The sequence below is a fragment of the Macrobrachium nipponense genome, chromosome 46, assembly GCF_015104395.2.
Source record: "Macrobrachium nipponense isolate FS-2020 chromosome 46, ASM1510439v2, whole genome shotgun sequence".
Lineage (NCBI taxonomy): Eukaryota > Metazoa > Arthropoda > Malacostraca > Decapoda > Palaemonidae > Macrobrachium > Macrobrachium nipponense.
This window is the reverse complement of record NC_061106.1, coordinates 45,782,818-45,802,859: the sequence shown is the minus strand read 5'-3', so window position 1 is coordinate 45,802,859 and position 20,042 is coordinate 45,782,818. Positions and strand designations below refer to the sequence as shown.

Below are 20,042 nucleotides of genomic sequence, written 5' to 3'. Positions count from 1 at the left end.
TCTTCATTCCTACTCGAGATTTATTTTGAGAAAACGGATTTGAGGCGTCTTTACCTGATTCAGGTCGTCAGAGAGATTTCTTTCGTTCGCTTAGTGGAAGTTTTTTTTTTAATGGAGGTTTATCTTTGCGGTTTATAATTAAGGTGTATTATTACTGAGTGTTAACTGTTGAGCCGATGTGGTGCCTCATTGGACTACGAAGTTAGTTTTCATTGGAGGTCAGATTGGACGTAAATGTTAACTCTTTAATTCATTGCTAATACTTTTTTGACTGTTAGCGAAATATTACCTAAGCGTGCCAGTCACTGTATTACATGTGGAAAATTAGCAATTGAATCAGAACAGAAAATATAATTTATATCATTGATCTGATTGTGTTCAATGTCAGAATGTAGGAAAGGAGGAGAAAACAAAAATAAAAACAAAAGAGTAATTGTTTTGTCTCTTAGTATTCCGTGTGTAATGAATTACATAGATATATATCTCTAGTACGGTGGTAGTGTAGTGATTAGCCTTTAATTAGTGTAATGTCATTTTTAATGCAATTTTTTTTCACACTATTTATGGATTCTTTTTGTGGTTATGTGAACTGTGGTGATTATGTTCATTGTCTCAGATTTAGCAGTAAAGCATTAGACTCGTTTTTCATTATTTTTGAGGTCACTTCTGGTGATATCATAGATGCTGCAGCAAGAAGCTAGAAAAACTAGTAACCAAATATTGTCAACTTGACTAATGCTACTAGGAACTAATTTTGTCTAACGAAACTAGCTAGTCTCTTAACAATTCATGGCTGATGCATTTAATAACCTAAGTTTATTTCTCTCTCTCTCTTTTTTTTGTAATGTCTCATGTGGTGGTGTCTCTCTCTCTCCATGAGACTACTCTCTTCCCCCTTCCCCTCAAGAGTGAGATAGTCCCCCCCAACCCCCCACCCCTTTTCCAATAGATGAACTACTTTTCATTAGTATGACGAGATTGCCAGAAGGTCTGTTTTGAAGAATTTCTAATGTGCTAATTTTTTTTTTATTATTTTTTAAAATTCGTCGCTTACCACTACTGCTACTACTACTTCTCTCCCCCTACCCCCTTCACCCCCACCCCCCCCCCCCGAAATTAGTCTTAATACTAACCACCCCCTTCGTCTATGTCCCCCCAGCAAGAGGGTGAAGTGAATGTCCGGAGGAACCATGCCAAGCGGGTGAGTCCCCCCCCCTTCCCTCCCCTTCCCCACCCCCCCTCCACTCTCCCCTCCCTCTTCCCTCTAAGAAGTTCCTCTCTCTCTCTCTGTTTTGATTATTCTTCCCTTTTTCACTATTATTCCCCCCACCTGATAAATGTGGAATGAAGACATTAGAGTGGCTACGAAGACGAACATTTTCCGAAAGTAATAAGTAGAAATAAGTAACATTTTCCGAAAGAAATAATTAAAAATAAGTAACATTTTCCAATATTAATAAGTAAAAATAAGAAACGTTTTCGAAAATGAATAATTAAAAGTAATTAACGTTTTCCAAAATGAACAATTAAAAGTAATTAACATTTTACAAAATTAATAAGTAAAAATAAGTAACGTTTTCCAAAATTAATAAGTAAAAAAAGTAACGTTTTCCGAGAGTAATAAGTAAAAGTAAGCAACATTTTCGAACAGTGAGAAGTAAAAGTAAGTAACATTTTTTGTAATTATAAACAATATCAAATAACTAGTTCCAAAAACAATAAGTAAAAATTAGTAACATTTTCCAAAAACAGTAAGTAAAAATACGTAAAATTTTCCAAAAATAATAAATAAGAAGAAGCGACACTATCCAAAAGTATGGGTAAAAATCAGTAACATTTCCCAAAAGTAGTGAGTGGAAATAAGCAACAAGTTCCAAAAAATAATAAGTAATAATAAGTAACATTTAAAAAAAATCCTAAATACAAGTAAGTAACACTTTCCAAAAGTTTAATGAATAAAAATATAAGTAACACTTACCAAAAATTATAGATAAATAGAAATAACACTTTCCAAAAGTACGTAATGAATAAAAATAATTAACATTTCCCAATAATAAAAAATAAAAAAGAAATTACCCAGATATTTCCAGATTAGATTGATTATAACAGAGGAATTCAGTTATTAACACAAAGTCCCTAATGTCTTCTGTAGATCTCTGCAGTAGCACTAGACGTTGCTCATAAGGCCGAACAAAATAGTCCTTTTTCAATGACGCTTGAACCAGTGATCTGTAGACCAATTGCAGTGTTCGAAAAAAAAATATAGGTGACTCTTACGTTCGGCTGACTGAGCAGCGCCTCGTCGATGTTCAAGTAGCAGGACCCTTTTCCATATTTCGTTCGTCCAAATAATAATCCACCCCCTTTCCCCCCCCTCCCCCCCCCCCCAACCCCCCACCCCCCCCCCTCCCCCCCCCCCCCCCGCCCCCCCCCCCTCCCCACAGTCCCCCCCCCCCCCCCCCCCCTTCCCTCCTTACCCCTCTCCTCCCTCCCTAATTCTCCCTAACCCTCCCCCCGGCCGTGGATGCGCTTAATTTTTTTTATATGTACTTTTCAACCGTAGACTGTGACAATATAAATACCAATTGCACTTGTATTCCACCTATTTGAACAATTGCTTTTTCACAGTATTTCTTGTCCTCACTCGCTGCTCACGTTTTCTTTTTCATTTTTCAACTATTATTATATACTTAGTTGATTCTGCCCCACTCATTTTCGTATTTTAGATGAAAGTAGACTTTGTGATTTCTATATCAAACCCTTTTTTGCTATCACGCTTGATAGTCAATTTTGTTTGTATCTCTTTGTCTTTTAAACTCCAGGTATATATGTGCGCATCTTGCGTCTAAACTCTTTAGCCCAGTATATTTCAATATTATCTTTTACACGTTTCCCCAGAATTAATTTTTATTAAATACGTTCATTCAACCTAATGTGTTGACATTTTCTTCGTAGTTTCCAAGAAGCTACATTATGTTTAAATGCGTTTATTAAACCTAATGTGTTTACATTTATCTTAAACATGTTTCCCAGTAATCCAAGTTTAATATTACAATGCTTGTGCTTATAAGTCCTTTTTTTAAAGAGTATGAAGGACTTTCGACCACATTAAATCTTTCGTTTAAAGTTATCACAAGGGGAAAAATTTTACTAAAACATATCACTAAATCCCTCTTATTTTATTTTCCAAACACCGGCTTTATTACTCTTGGATTACTCTGCTAAAAGAATAATGGCGGCTTGAGCCGTAATCCTAGGCGAGATATATTTACTAGTTTACTTATCAGTTGATGCATTAATTTATATTATTTGTTTAATATGTATTAATTATCTATGTATGAATTAATTTATTTGTTTATTTATTGTATTATTTTATTGATGTCTTTACTGAATAAGTAATTATTCAATTTATTTATTATATTCATTTCTTTATTTGTTTATTTTTTAGTTATATGTTTATTTTACGTATTTGCTATTTATTTGATTATCTATGTATTAATTAATTTATTTGTTTATTTGTTGTATTACTTATTTTGTTTATATATTTACTAGATAATTAATTATTCAATTTATTTATTGTATTCATATATTTGTTTATTTCTTTTATGTCTTTATTTTACTTATCTAGTTAGTGTTAATTATTTTTTATCTTAATATTTTTCATTCATTTGTTAATAGATTATTTTATTACTTATTTACTAAATAATTATTCAATTATTTGTTGTATTCATTTGTTTATCTTTTTATTTTATTTATTTAGTGTTAATTATTTTTTACCTGTATATTTTTCATTTATTTATTTATTCATTTATTTGTCAATAGCTTAATAGATTATTGTTATTACACCCCCACCCCCCCCCAACCCCCATCAAACACAACCTCTTGACGGATTGTGCCACACCGCTTAAAGCACAAATTGAAAACGTTTTACCACAACACACACCTTTTTTTTTTAGCACCGAAATCCCTTTTTGACGGGTGGAACCCCTTCCACCATAAAAACTTATTCTCACACACTAGTGTAAATCCTTCTCGCTTCCCTGCATAGAGGTAAATGTATAAATTTTCTAGAGTAAGGTGTTAAGTTATACCCTTCGCACGTGGCCACTTTACAATGTAAATAATTCGCACTTTCATATATAGAGATAAATGTGTAAATTTTTTCAGAGTAAAGTTGTAAATTATATTCCTCGCACATGACATTTATATGTAAATCATTCGCACTTCTATATATAGTAATAAATGTGTAAATGCTTAGCGTAAAACTGTAAATTATATTACACACGTTTCCGTGTAAGTCATTCTTACTTGCATATATATATATATATATATATATTAATATAATATATATATATATAATATATATATATATATATATATAGAATTAAATCTGTAAATTTTTCGAGTTAAAAAATTGTAAATTTTATAATACCTCATACACAGACACAAAACACGGTTTTAAATTTAAATGTAAGTAATTATCACTAGCACACATACACACACACACATATATATAAGTATATATATATATATATATATATATATATATAATATATATATATATATATATATATGATTATATATAATCGTAATAAATGTGTAAATCTTAAGAGTAAAATTGTGAATTTGATTGCCTCTCACTTGACATGTTTATATGTAAACCATTGTCATTTGCATATATAGGAAAAAATCTGCATATTTTTACAGTAAAATTATAAATCATATCACCTCTCACATAAGATGTTTGTATGTAAATCATTCCCACTTACATATAAAGGTAAATGTGTAAATATTTAGAGTAAGTTTGTAAACTATATTACCTCATACAGAACACATTTAATTTTAAGTCATTCTCACTTTCTCACTTGCATATATGTAGGAATAAATGTGTACATTTTTAGAAGTAAGCTTGTATAACTGTGTAGGCTTAGCCTAGAACTCCCTCATATCCTTATTGAAGATCAGTTGCTACTGTGTAGACTTAATTTCTGTAGTAGTATTATTGCTTAGATGTCTAAAAGTACTCTCCAGTAGGTATATCTTTCATGGTAGCCGGTGTATGTAATGTGTAGACTAAGTATTGATGAAGCTCTAGACTCTTTTCTGTAGTGAGCAGTTGGAAGATTACACCTTATTTTAAGTGTTACTTGTGTAGAGTGTTCTTCTTGACGCTAAGAGCGATTTAATTGAGGTATTCAAGAGCAGGGGGATTTATATGCCTTCGATAGGAAGAGTTGGAGATGGCGTGTATAAGCAACCGACCCTATGGAATAATAATAATAATAATAATAATAATAATAATAATAATAATAATAATAATAATAATAATAACGCTAATGAAACAGGCAACCTCACACCCCATTCTAAGCCAGGCCGGAAGAAAACGCGTTAGCAGGAACGTGTAGAAAAAAAAAAAAAAAAAAAAAAAAAAAAAAAACTCTCTCGAAGACTCGGTAAGGGAGAGAGAACGCCATTAATTATTTCCCAATGCCTTGATGGACAGGTAGACATCTACTTAACCCAACTTGGCTGGTGGTCTGTCTAGTGATGATGACAGGTGACGGCAGGGGATAGAAACCTTAAATCGGCAGTGGGTTATTGTTTGTTTTGCCTGAGGTTTTGAATATTTGGACTCCAAAGGTTAATAGATATTTTTCCAAAGCAATATTTCCATAATATGGTTCAGGTACTTTCATTTCTCTTACGTTTCGTTTTTTTTTTTTTTTATCTTTGCAGTGGAATTCAAGTTAAAGAGGCGAAGGATAGATGACGTTAGTGAAAAAATTTAATTTTAAATGTTGATAGAATATGAAACTGGAAGAAATAACGCGATAAACTACACTGGACAGTCAGAAACTATTCCGAAATATAAACGGGGAAGAAAATGAGACGATATTTACAAAGATAAATTAAGAGAATGTGAATTCAGATACTACCAAGTTCCACATTTCGTAGTCATCTTCGTTTTGAAGATATAAAAACTAATGTCAAAGCTACGCATTAGTATTTAACGTTTATTCTACCTGTACTATAGTTGCCTGATAAGCTTACTGTCTAAACCTAAGAGCCTAAGTTATCAATAACGGAACAATCGCCTAAAAGTTAGCGATATCACTCTTAACTATTCTTGCCATGGAATGGTAAAGAATAATCATTAGCCATTGCAGTCGTTTACCGTAGAATTAATTTTCTGAGAATTGCTCCAAAGTTCATATATGCGTCTTTGGCGTGTCTGACTCTGCTGCCTATATTTCACTGATGATGATTGGTTGCTCTGAAAAAGGTGGACCTTTTGAAATTGGGGGGAGGGAGGCCGGGTAATAAGGAACCCCTAACCTACCATTCACCCCATCCCCGCCTCCCCACCAAATCCCCCCCTCCACTCCATAATGAGATGGGACGGTTAATTTCTTATTGGGGAAATGCCAGGCCTCCCCCCACTATTTGCGAGCTGGTAGACGGATGTTCGGTGTGTGACCAGCCTCAGTTCGCTGTTGCTTATTATACATTTTCATCTACCTTTCAGGAGGTAAATGGTCGTATAAATTCAGGCCGAGTCCTGGACGTAATGAATTAATAGGACCTTAATCCCTCCAACCCCACATTCATTTATATTCTTCGGGCTCGGCCACTCAAACGGCAGCAGGGGGCGACAACGGTCTAGTGGTCTGGGTGCGTCAAGGGCCTCTCTCTCTCTCTCTCTCTCTCTCTCTCTCTCTCTCTCTCTCTCTCTCTCTATAGCTATGCGTTGTTATGACTTTCGCGTTGCCTTGGGTTTATTTATAATGGGGGCTCCTTAGTGCAATGTTGAGATCTTTAGATTATAATACGTCATTTTTTTGTCATACCGAGGACCCGTTTGTGATTGGAACTGTAGGCCTTATTTCATAAGAATGGCGTACATTCGCAAATATATACACACGCACACACACATATGTGTGTGCGTGAGTGTGTAGGGTGAGGGTGTACACAGTTTTAGCTTCCAGTTTGGTTAAGCAATATTTTCAAAAATCGTTAACATCGACATCATTATTAGGACCTAGAACGAAGATGAAACGCATCTCACACTAAATGAGTATACACAGTTTCCAGTTTCCAAATTAAGTTAGATACAGCACGAACTAAATAAAATCTCAGGCATAAACCTGTTCACGAATTATTGACAGCTATATATATCACCTCAGCATGTCTGTGTCTGGAACATTCACACTGTACTATATCCGTCATACGTCTCAATATCTCTCTCTGATACGTGACTGATTTTGAGTCACTGAATCTTCTGTTCCCTTTTCCAAAAAGCTGTCGACGGGGCCTGGTCCTCCTGGTCCTCCTGGTCGACCTGCGGACCCGATTGCCGTCACCACCGTCAGCGCACCTGCTCGGACCCCGCCCCCCAGCACGGAGGGCGTTACTGTTCCGGAGAGGATATCGCAAGCATCGCCTGCAGTGGAGGGATGTGTCGGAGTGAGTATTGGTGGAAATTTGACCTTTGACCTTTCATATTTTTTTATTATGATTTTTTAAGTGACATGGTACTTTCTCATAACAAGTATGGGAGAGTATGTTTATGAATTTTGAATTGTATTGTTGTTAATAAATATTTAATATATATATATATATATATATATATATATATTATATTATTATATATATAATATTATATATATATATATATATATATATATATAATATATATATATATATATATAAATTGTTTGATTTCATATTCCCAAAACTGCTGCAAAATAAATATGAATCCATAACGTTTATATAGTAAATTACTTAAAATCACTGTACTAAGAATTTATTAAATTTAATTTACGATTTATTCAAGGAATACTGCTTAGAAATTTAAGTTTTTCTGCAGTACATTATTATTTATATATTCAAGCAAGTTTTTCCATTAGATTATTACGTCGGCTTTTACTCATATCGATCAAAGTAGAAAATACGAGATTTGTTGCATTATAAATTGCAAAAAACCTTAATAGATTTCATTTAGTCAATAAATAAAGTTCTCAAATATGCTGCATATAGCAATGATACGTACTTTAATTGTATACCTAACATAGTGTTGACTCACTGTAGCGTACATCTACGTATAAGTATTAATTCGTAAACACCCCCCCCCCCCCCCCCCCCCCCCCAAACACCCCACGCCTACTCACCCGTAGATAAACATAATTACTCTCGGGGTGAAACATATGCTATCTGAATACGGGTATCCATTCCCTTACCTTCTCTACCCTTTCTCCCAGCCCTCCCCTCTCCCCTGTCCCCCACCAGGTACCCCCATCTTCAAGGACAATTAGTTTGCATTGAACTAACAACCTTCTGTGTTTACCTTCTACAGATGGATCGTCTGTCCGGATGTACGGAGACAGGAGCATTACCGAGGAAGGTAAGGTGACCTGAGGTAACCACGAGTCTCTCTCTCTCTTTCTTGCTTCCGAAACTGTTTTGTTTTGGATGTCAGTCAGGGAGAGTCCGTCGTTATTTCTTTGCCATTTGTATGTAGGGATGTGATATCAATTGGATTCAGTAGAGATATGTCAAATGGATTCAGGAGGGATATATCAAAGGGATTCAGTAGGGATATATCAAATGGATTCAGTATCAAGACTGTGGGGTAGTTTTCAATGGTTGCCAGGTGATCACACAGATTCAGCTAAAAAGGGGGCGGGGCTGCGTCATACTCTGATGATAAATTTGCCAAATGTCATCTCACGACCCACCAGATTTCCATTTTAGCATTCTCTCTCTCTCTCTCTCTCTCAAAAACGCGGAAGTACAATTCTTTTTCTTGGACATTTTGTAAGTTTTGAAGGACCTAGCATTGTCAGGTTTCCACAGTACATTGTAAATGTCATTGGTCATTGTAACCTCTGATTAGGAAAAGCATTGTATATGTTATGTCTTGGTTGTGTCATTTTAAAACAGTACGAATATTATGAATGATCATCAAGATTCTTCTCATAATGGTCATAACAATTTTCTTATTTTTTATCTAATTACGAATTTATTTATTTCTGTGCTTGTCTGAGACTTTTCCAAAAAAAGGCAGAATTCATCTGAATTATCCATTAGAAGTAGAGGGCTGGATAGTATCCTTGTGGAAGTAAAAAAAAAAACATAAAAGAAGTGTCCTTTCCGTCTAAGTAGGACTAAATGTCATCCATTTATAACCTCTAGAAAACACAGTAGCAGCAGACATAAAAATAAAAAAAGAGAGAGTGAGAGAGAATCATTTTGGCAGCCTTGAAGGCTCCTTAGCCCACTCCATCATTTTGTGGGGGGCCCCCCTCCCAAGTTCGAGTTTTCAACATCTCGATTCCCCCCTCCCCCCCCCCCCCTTCCGAACCCCTTTGGCGTGGAGTTCTTTTGTGAAAGGGCCCACCATCCATCACAATAGGCGTCTGTTTCTGAGTTCATGTTCCTTAGTATTATACTTCCGAGCCATTGTCGTCAACATCTTCATTCACTCTCTCCCATTCCGTCTGTCGTCTTCTTGACTCGTCTGCCATAGGCCGCCATTTTCGGTACTTGACTCAGTCCCGTCTGAATGCTAACTTCTTCTGCCTCCTCCTCCTCCTCCTCCTCCTCCCCCTCGTCCTCCTCCTCCTGTATCCTTTCTCTTCACTCCTCCTCCTCCACCTCTCGTCCTGTATCGTTTCTCCTCCTCCTACTCCTTTCCCTCCTTTCTCCTTCTCTCTCCTCCTCCTCCTCGTCCTCCTCCTGTATCCTTTCTCCTCCTCATTTCTCCCTCCTTTCTCCTCCTCCTCCTTTCTCCTACACCTCCTCCTCCTTTCTCCTTTCTCCTCGTCGTCCTAAACTCCTCGTCCTCCTTGTCCCCCTTTCTCCTACATCTCTTCCTTTCTCCTTTCTCCTACACCACCTCCTTTCTCCTCGTCGTCCTAAACTCCTCGTCCTCCTTGTCCCCCTCGTCCTCCTCCTCCCCCTCGTCCTCCTCCTTCTGCATCCTTTCTCCTCCTCCTTCCTCCCTCCTTTCTCCCCCTCCTCCTCCTCCTCCTCCTCCCCTTAGACCCATCACCCACGTCCCCCAATCCACCACACCCATCCGATGACTCACCGAGACCTCGGCATCATCTGCGCCAGGCTTTCGAGAGCTCTTTTATAAATTTATGGAGCGTCTTGAAATAACACAGAATCATTCCAAGCTACTCGATGTGATTTGTGACATGTGTTTATGTGACTTGTAGCTAGCTACAGCTCCGTGGTACTACTTTGTTTTGCTGGGAAGAAGCTTCGCTCTAATATAGTGGACTACTACTGTCAGATTCTTGGACGAGATAAAAAGTTTTACTTTTTAATTTTTATTTATTTATTTATTTTTATTTTTTTTTTTTTTTTTTTTTGGGGGGGGGCCAGATTACTTGACAGACGATAAGCTTGTTTCCAACAATTTTTTCATGCAGTGTTTCGTTTATTTAAGTCGATATATAGCTTTTTATTAATTTTTTTTTTTTTGCCAGATTACTTGACAGGCCATAAGCTTGCTGTAAAAAAAAATTGTTTTCATTCAGTGCCTTGATTATTTATGCCGACATATAGCTAATCCTATTCCTCCAGATGCTGTTGCAATTTTAGACCATGTTTTTAGACGTTTACATGCGAAGTTCATAGCAACTTTAGACCGTCCTTTCAGACAAATTTTGCAGAAATTTTGGACCATCTTTTAGACATTTTCAGGCGAAGCTGTTAACAAGTTTCGACAGTCATTTCAGGCATTTTCAGGCAAAATGTACAGCAGTTTTAGACCATCATGTTAGACATTTTCCTACGAGGTTTATAGCACTTTCAGACCATTATGATAGACATATTCAGGCAAACTTTATAGCAAATATCGACCATGATTCTAGACTTATAGACCCTCATTTTAGGTATCGTCAGTCAACCTTCATAACAATTTTAGACCATCATTATAAGTAGGCTTTTCATGTAGTTGTTTATCTAAACAAAAACTGAATGTTGTTATTCTGTTATAACAACTGACACCTCTCCTTTTACGTATCATTCTCAGCAACATCAGCAGCTGTACAGCAGGATATCACCCTGATAGTGGTGTTGGCTATACTGGTGCCCCTTGTACTCTTCCTGCTTGTGATTATCTTCAGGAAGTTCAGCAGGAAAGAGAGGCAGGGTGGTCCTATGTACGAAATTGCAGCGTCAGGTTTGTGGAGACTCGAGATTTCCTACTTTGCAGTACCCAAGATTTCTATTAGTTAGAAGGATTATTGAGCTTTTGAATTGTACAGTTTCTTATGCATTTTTCAACCCATTCTTTGTGCATTTGAGTGCTTACAATTCAGTTACTCATTGTTAATTGTATGAACTCAAATTAATTCAGTATTGAAACCTGTATATTGACCAAGATTTCTATTATTGAACTTTTGAATTGTACAGTTTTTTTACTCATTTCTCAACTCATTCTTTGTGCATTTGAGTTCTTTCAATTCAATTACTCATTGTTAATTGTATGAACTCAAATTGATTCAGTATTGAAACCTGTATATTGACCACAATACATGCGTGATGTAATAACGCAATTCTCTCTTTTCCCAGACTACCCGAAGCCCTTCTACCGCGACACGACCAAGAAGCTGAACGGAATAGTGCCTGACCTGACCCAGAACGTGGGCATGGCGCCCTTACCCATCACTGCCACGCACCCCCTGTGCTACGACCACCCTTACAGCGACCCGACGTCGGTGTCGAGCGGCCACAAGTCGAACATGGCTCTCGTGGATTCCATTCACGAGGAGCATTACTCCTCCCCCGCCAGCGGAGGTGGCGCTTCGGGTAGCGTCACCTCGTCCTCGGAGCATCACTACGACGTGCCTCACGTCTGGGGACCTCACTCGCAGGATTCCCCGACGCCCTCGGATGGCGTGCACTCGAAGCTGTCGCGGACGGTCACGCCCCCTACGCTGGACGGGAGCGTTGGGAGCCGAGGACTTGTCGAGTTTCCTGGGTCTTCGCTGGACAGCAGACAGAAGAGCAACTCGTGCGCTTCCTTGTCCTTGGATGAGTCGTCCAGTAAGTGGGCAATCCTTTGACATTTCTTTTGGAAGGGGGAGGGGTAAAGGGGTAAGGATGAGTCGTCCAGTAAGTGTGCAATGCTTGGGCATTTCTTTTGGAAGGGGGGAATGGGGGGAGGGGTAAGGGAGCCCAATAATATACCCCCGTGACCAGGAAAATATACTAGATTCTCATGTGCCTTTAGTGGTATACAGCTAATTGCTTTGAATTTGTGCATGTAAAGAAATGACGCAATATATCAATTTTAATTATGATCGTGAGTTTTTTTGATAGTTGCAAAAGTGTTTGTTTATTGATTGTTTTCTAAAGAGAATTTTAATCTATTTATGGATTGTTGTCAAGAGGTAATTTTATGTTTATTGATTGTTTTCAAAAGAGAATTTTAATCTGTTTATTGATTGTTTTCAAAAGAGAATTTCAATCCGTTTATTGACTGTTTTCATAAGAGAATTTTAATCTGTTTATTGATTGTTTTCAAAAGAGAATTTTAATTCGTTCATTGACTGTTTTCAAAAGATAATTTTAATCTGTTTATTGATTGTTTTCAAAAGATAATTTTGATATGTTTATTGACTGTTTCCAAAAGAGAATTTTAATCTATTTATTGATTGTTTTCAAAGGAGAATTTTAACCTGTTCATTGGTTGCTTTCGAAAGGGAATTTTAATCTGTTTATTGATTGTTTTCAAAAGAGAATTTTAATCTGTTTATTGATTGTTTTCAAAAGAGAATTTAATCCCTAAAAAGAGACAGAGGCTCGCATGATAAATCAAATGAGATCTATAGGAAGTTAAGATGAAGTTAATAAGGGTTCAAGTTAAAAAGTTGCTTTAGGAGTTTAACATCAAACAAATTAAAAAGATAATTTAAGTCTGTTTACTGATTGTTATCAAAAGACAATTTTAATCTCTAAAAATAGAGGCAGAGGATCGCATGATAAATCAAACGAGATCTATAGGAAGTTAAGAGTTCAAGTTAAAAACGAAATGAAAAATTTTAGGCAACCATTTATGACCGAATTTTGACCTCTGACGATAAGTACTATATGATTCGCGATTCATGCCCACTTCAGCTACCTGTTCAGACGCCACCCGCGACGGCCAGCAGCAGATCCCGTCGGGCGTCCCTACAGGAGACGGAACGGCCTGGGGCGTGATGACTGCCTCCGGCGGGCGGCTGGTCGTGTCCGAGTATGGAGTGGTGCTCACCATACCCGCCGGGGCATTGCCGCCGGAGGCCCGGCAACCCGTTTACGTCACTGTCACCCCCCACCCTCACCACGCACCCCGCCTGACGGATAGACAGGTAAGCTACTTCTTCTTCTTCTTCTTCGGGCTCTCCTGACGGGGGGCGGGGGCGGGGGGGACGTAGGGGTTCCTTCTGTCTCTTAAAGTGAACGGCTTTAATGCCGTAGGAGTTTCGAAGATATTTCAATGAAAGTAATAATATGATTAATATTGTCTATTTTCATTTCTGTCTTCAAGTAAATTACTAAGGACAACTACTAGTAGTTGTTTATTATTATTATTATTATTAGTATTATTATTATTAATGAAAATAATAATATAATATCGCCTGTGCTTTCGTTTTTGTTTTCAAATCAATTACTAAGGACAACTACTAGTAATTTATTATTATTATTGAATACAATAGCTGTTTTCAACGGCATTTAATTTATATAGAATCTTCTCAATTCTTCTTATTATCTTTTTCTCGTCAGCATGTAGCTGGTGTATTAAGTTTCCTAAGGACATGTAAAGATTTTCATTTGTCTTAGGTTTATTCCTCTAACGTGTCGACAGCGCACAGGCAGTCATCTATGAGAGTTTACAGTACAGTGAATTAAGATACGTTTTACAAGTATTTATAGCATGCAAGGTCGTGTACAATCGGTGGGCGGTCGGTGGGAACGGATTTTAATTGGTCGTTGGATGGTATCGAAATCTCCCCCTGAGGCGTTCAGACCTACGTAGTTTGGACGGGGTTATTAGCGTCGGTTGGGTGTTGGTTGGGGTACCCACCTCCTGGGCGGCAGTCCTGATACAGTTGATATATCTTCCGCTCGTTCTCTCCCGCTTTCTCTCTCTACTTCTTCCGCTCTTTCTCTCTCTCTTGCTCTCTCTCTTTCTCTTTCTGCAAGTTCCTCTCTCTCTCTCTCTCTCTCTCTCTCTCTCTCTCTCTCTCTCTCTCTCTCGTTCGCTCCTTCTCACGCTCTCTCTTTCTCTCTCTGCCTGCTCCTCTCTCTCTCTTTCTCTCTCTCTCTCTCTCTCTCTCTCTCTCTCTCTCTCTCTCTCTCTCTCTCCCCTCGATCTCTCCTCTCTCTCTCGTGGCGGTATACGTAGTCGGTTGGTTTCTTGCGCCATTTCTTTTTATGATGGTGGGAAGAAACTCTGTTTCTTTTACCGTGTTGATAGTCGGTTTTTTTCTCTAATATGTGTAATGCTTCAAGATAACGTAGGCGTTTCCGGTCCGGTGCATGGTCAATAATTTCTATGTTCTTTATAAGCTCAGCTCTTTCTGGTCTCCTGTTATGTTTTTCCCTGTAGTGAATGAAAATGGCCCCTTCTTGAAGATGATACGAGAGACGCTTGGAGAGTCTGGTAGTGGTCATCCCGATAAGAATGGTGCATCCATCCACCGAGCATGTGAATTCGTAGATGACACTCCTTCTCTTCAAAGACGTTTCTGGGGGCGCCGGGTTGTTTCTAAGAAGCAGCTGGCTGGTTTTCATGTTTTTGTAATAAATTATCACTTTCTGTAGTGGGGAGACATTTTTATTTTCACTGATTATTTTCCTTATAGCCTTTTCATCTTCCAAATATTTGTGGTGCATATGATTTTTATAAAATATTTTTATAGCTCCACTTTGGTTCGTTAGTTACGGTCGTTCTTTCTTGGTGCCATTTATTTATGGAGTCCCTCGTTTGGCGTTCGACCATACGGTTTGAAAAGTTATTATTAATGAGAACTTGTGGCTGATTATTTTCCTTATAGCCTTTTCATCTTCCAAATATTTGTGTGCATATGATTTTTATAAATCTTTACATGTCCTTAGGAAACTTATACACCAGCTACATGCTGACGAGAAAAAGATAATAAGAAGAATTGAGAAGATTCTATATAAATTAAATGCCGTTGAAACAGCTATTGTATTCAATGCTACTGCCCTCAGAGAAGGCCTCCTTCCAATATTATTATTATTATTATTATTATTATTATTATTATTATTATTATTATTATTATTATTATTATTATTATTATTAGTTATTATTATTATTATTATTATTGCGGCTGTTAAATACTTGTTATGCAGCTTGATTATTATTATCTTATTATTATTATTATTATTATTAGATTATTATTATTATTATTATTGATTATTATTATTATTTTATTATTATTATTATCAGATGCTTGTTACCAATAATATCAGTAAAATTCTATTCGTTACCCAATAATATTATTGTCACGACAGACGTCAAATCGATGACTTGAAGAATTCTCCTCCTCCTCCTCCTCCTCCTCTTACCACCCTCTCTCTCTCTCCCTCAGACGCTGCTGAGTCCCGTGGTGACCTGCGGCCCCTCGAACGTGTCCCTGCTGAAGCCCGCTGTCCTGTCCTTCGACCACTGCGCTTCCTTGCAGCACGCTACCTGGCAGCTGCACATGTTCGCCACATCGACGCCCTCCTCGTCGCCGCCACATCACACGAATTCCCTGTCCTCCTCCTCCAGCAGCAGCGAGGAGCCGTGGTACCGGCTCATTACCCTCGGAGAGGAGAGGATAGACACGCCCATCTTCACGCAACTCGACGGGGCGCAGGTAAGTTTTCGGGGGTTTTGTCCTGACGTAGGAGGATTTGGGTGTTGTGGTCGCATTGACTCTCCTTCTTCTTCTTCTTCTTTTTCTTCTTCTTCTTCTTAATCTGTTATTTCTAGTTTCTTGAGCTACCCTGGTCGCATTGACTCTTCTTTTTAGCCTTCTTCTTCTTCTTCTTCTTCTACGTGTTCTTTTTCTTCTTTTTAATCCATTTAGCTTTAGAATCTTGAGTGACCACTTCCGGGCTGCTGTAGAGCAAGAGCCCGTGCCAGCACAGGGTTGGCTGAAATTAGGTAGGGTTACCTTACTTCTGAACAGGTCGAAGTGCTTTGTATTTAACTCCTCCTCCTCCTCCTCTTCCTCCTCTTCTTCTTTTTTATCCTGAAATTAGGTAGAGTTACCATATTTGCTTTATATTCAAGTCGTCGTCCTCCTCCCCCTCCTCCTATTCTTCTTCTTCTTCTTCTTTTTAATCCATTTAGCTTTAGTTTCTTGAGTTATCTCTTCTGAGCATGAGCCCGTGCCAGCAAAAGGCTAGCTTAAATTAGGTAGGGTTACCTTACTTCTGAACAGGTCGAAGTGCTTTGCATTTAACTCCTAATCATCATCTTCTTCTACTTCTTCTTCTTCTCCTTCTTCTCTCCTGAGTTCTCGTATAATTCTCTGTCCACAGTCTTCCGCAATTCAAAAATCTCGTCATTCATTTGATTTCGTGGTACAAGGGTCATATTAGAACAACACTTTCAATTCATCCCCTCCTTAGGGGAGTTAGGCATTACTCAAAGTTCTTTGCAGCATCCCTTCGGCCCCTAGCTGCAACCCTTTACTGTACCTCCGTTCATGTTCTTATATGCCATCTATCTTCCCAGCCTCTCCTGAAGTGTTGTACAGTGCAGCAGCTGCGAGGTTATACACTCTTAAAACATTTTCACTCTAATTTTCCCTTTCAGCATTGAATGACCTCATAGGTAACAGCGTTTGGCTTTTGGGCTAAATCTTATGTTCCCATTTCAATCAGTTCAAAGCTCACGTAATGTCGAATAAATCATTAGGATATTGAAGTACTGAAACGCTTGTTTGTGTCTCAACCTGCTTTTGACACTTTCTGACACTTTTTGACAATTTTCCGTACATATCCTATGAAGGATGTAATCATTTTCACAATCCACTTCGTAGTCACCTCTATCATACATTTTTAGCACAATTCTTGAACGCTTTAATTTTTCAATCAATCTTATATCATGTGAACTTAGCTGATTGGTCGAGATAAGGTCACGTGACTTCCTTATTCAAAACGCTAAAATAACTTCATATGCTTGTGTCAATATAAAGTACATACTAGTATATATTGCATCAGTAAATACAAACGTAGGTTATTACCGAAGTATGAATATCTGAATATATAAAATAACAACTTGGTAGAATATTTGTGGGGGATTATGGCTGAATTTGGGTAGATCGGTGGAAGATTTACTTGGATTTAGGCTGGCTTCAGTGGATATAAATAGATTCGGGTGCATTAGAAGTTTCGTAAGCCCACCCCCCAACCCCGCCCCGCAAACGAGTTAAAATAATTAAAAGACCAGGTGTATGTTTGTAAGGAGATTATTTTAAGGGAAAGTAATACCAACTCATTTGGAGGGGATTTAATATTCTTTTTATATAGTAATTTTTTATCTGTTGCAAAGAAATGATTTTGTTATTCTTGCAAATATTTTTTTCATAGAACCGCCTTACGAACGCGTCTCTCTCTCTCTCTCTCTCTCTCTCTCTCTCTCTCTCTCTCTCTCTCTCTCTCTATATATACTATATATATCTATATATATTTTAAAGAAATAATTAAAGATCGTTGTAAATACAATGGTAATATAATAAAAGCCACGTCTGCGATTTTGTCTAGTCTGTTTATTGACATAAGGAGGTTATTGTTAAAGATTATAATGAAATTTAGATATATAATATAATATAATATATATTTAATATTTATAAAGGATAAGCGGCTCGTTCATATACAGTGCCAGTAGAAGCAGCGTTATAAGTTAACTTTAAAATAATTCAAACGTCTCTTAATTCAAACTTAGAGATGTACGAAAGTTTGTGTTACGTAGACTGACGCAACCCGGTAGAGTTTTAGTAAGGGGAAAGTATTATTATTTGTATTTCTTATTTATTTATATTTTAACGAAAGGCGATCCCACAGTAATATACCATATAGACGATGACCACGATGGAGCTTATTGCCGTGAGGGGACATATCTGAAAACGAGCTCTGTGACATTTGAGAACTAAATAAAATGGATAAATAAATAAATGAATAAACAATATGTAAATAGATATATAAATAAGTGAGCAAAGTACCTAACCAGGTGGTAAGCATATGAGTAGATAAATAAATGATAAATTACACTTCCAGACTTTCAATAAATAAATCTTTAAATGAGTAAATAATAAATAAATCTATAGATAAACGAGTAAAGTAGCTACCTAACCAGGTAGTAAACTTGTAAATAAATTAATTAAAAAAAATAGGTTATTAAATAGATAAAAATAAATCAATATCGTCCATGAATCTCTGTGACATTTGAGAACTAAATAAAATGGATAAAAAATAAATGGATAAACAATACATAAATAGGTGTATAGCTAAGCGAGCTAAGTACCTAACCAGGTTATAAACATGAATAGATAAATAAATGATAAATTAAAATTCCAGACTTTCAATAGATAAATCTATAAATAAATAAATAGATAATATGTAGATTATTATAAATAGGTATATAGATATAGATAAGCGAGTAAAGCACCTAACCAGGTGATAAACATATGAATAAATAGATAAATGAAAAATTAAAGTTCCAGACTGTCAATTAATAAATCTATAGATAAATAAATAATAAATAAATCTATGGATTAGTGGTAAACATATGAATAAATAAATAAATGAAACATTTAAATTCCAGGCTTTCAATAAATAAATCTTTAAATAAATAAATAAATAATAAATAAATATATTAGATAAACGAGTAACGTACGCAACAAGGTAGTAAACATGTAAATAAATAAATAAAATAGGTTAATAAATAAAAAATTTAAATTCCAGACTATCGTCCATGATTTTATTTTTTATTTTTCACTTTTCTTTTTTAATTATGGTCGCCTTTTTAGCCATCATTCGGTCACCATTTGAAATTCAGTAATGCTTGATAATTCATTTAATAAATAGTTTTCTTTTGTAATAACTGCTTTTAAACATTGCACACACACACACACACACACACGTAAATATATATATAATATATATATATATATATATATATATATATATATATATATATATATATATATATATATATATTTATATTTTGTTCATTTTGGCTTCATTGATCCAAAATCATGAATGCTCCTACTGTGGTCACGCTCTAGCTGGTTATATTGCCGTAGGAAAAGTCTTCAATATCTTGTTTTACCATCGTTTATCGTCATGTAGTCCAAAAATGATTTTTTGTAGAAATGTCAGTGTTTCATTGAAACACTGACATTGTACTACATATGATTATCACCTCGAATTCTCACGTTTCTCTCTTCCTTTTGGTAAATATCGTATGATGTGTTATTTCATTCATCTAGTCTTCGGTCCCTACGTTTCTTTTCATTGGGACATTTTCATCTTCTATCACACCTTCTGGTCAAAGGACTTCTAATTGATTCTGATAATCTCTCCATCATCATTATCGAATGGGATATTTGCTACCATCTACGTTAAGAGTCCAAACCTTTTTTCATTTTCAGTAAATTGAACGCTTTCTTTTTTTTCCACAAACTTGTGATTTGCAGATTGTAGCATTTATTTCTTCTAAAATTACGCGAGTTAGTGGCTTTCTACATCTCCTGCTTCATAAACTCGATTGGGATTTCGTAGACCTCTGAAATCACGTTCTCCATCTGTTCAGTAACTTCTCCGATTGGTCCAGAAGATATGATAATTAAAGCGTTTCTTCATTTCGAGCTTTGATTCATCTGTATAACTAGTTGCTTCTGAGTTTTGGTAAGTTGCTTTTTCTATTTGTTTTTTTCCTCACGTCCAGTAGGTTCCCTCCACGCGTAGAATTCCAAAAGAATGAAGGATTTATTCGAATCTTCCAGAGAAGTTAACCGTATTGCATG

The 20,042-nt window shown here is 36.6% G+C and overlaps 1 protein-coding gene across 1 annotated transcript in view; it reads left to right on the top strand.

Annotated features, from left to right (window-relative positions):
- Window positions 1–20,042, top strand: part of LOC135214714 (netrin receptor UNC5A-like) — a 105,938-nt gene that overhangs the window by 75,572 nt on the left and 10,324 nt on the right. Inside the window, exons 5-10 of the mRNA XM_064249043.1 lie at window positions 7,300–7,464; window positions 8,354–8,401; window positions 11,042–11,191; window positions 11,584–12,057; window positions 13,132–13,364; window positions 15,612–15,881. Coding sequence (XP_064105113.1) covers window positions 7,300–7,464; window positions 8,354–8,401; window positions 11,042–11,191; window positions 11,584–12,057; window positions 13,132–13,364; window positions 15,612–15,881 — 1,340 coding nt within the window. The remainder of the gene's footprint in view (window positions 1–7,299; window positions 7,465–8,353; window positions 8,402–11,041; window positions 11,192–11,583; window positions 12,058–13,131; window positions 13,365–15,611; window positions 15,882–20,042) is intronic.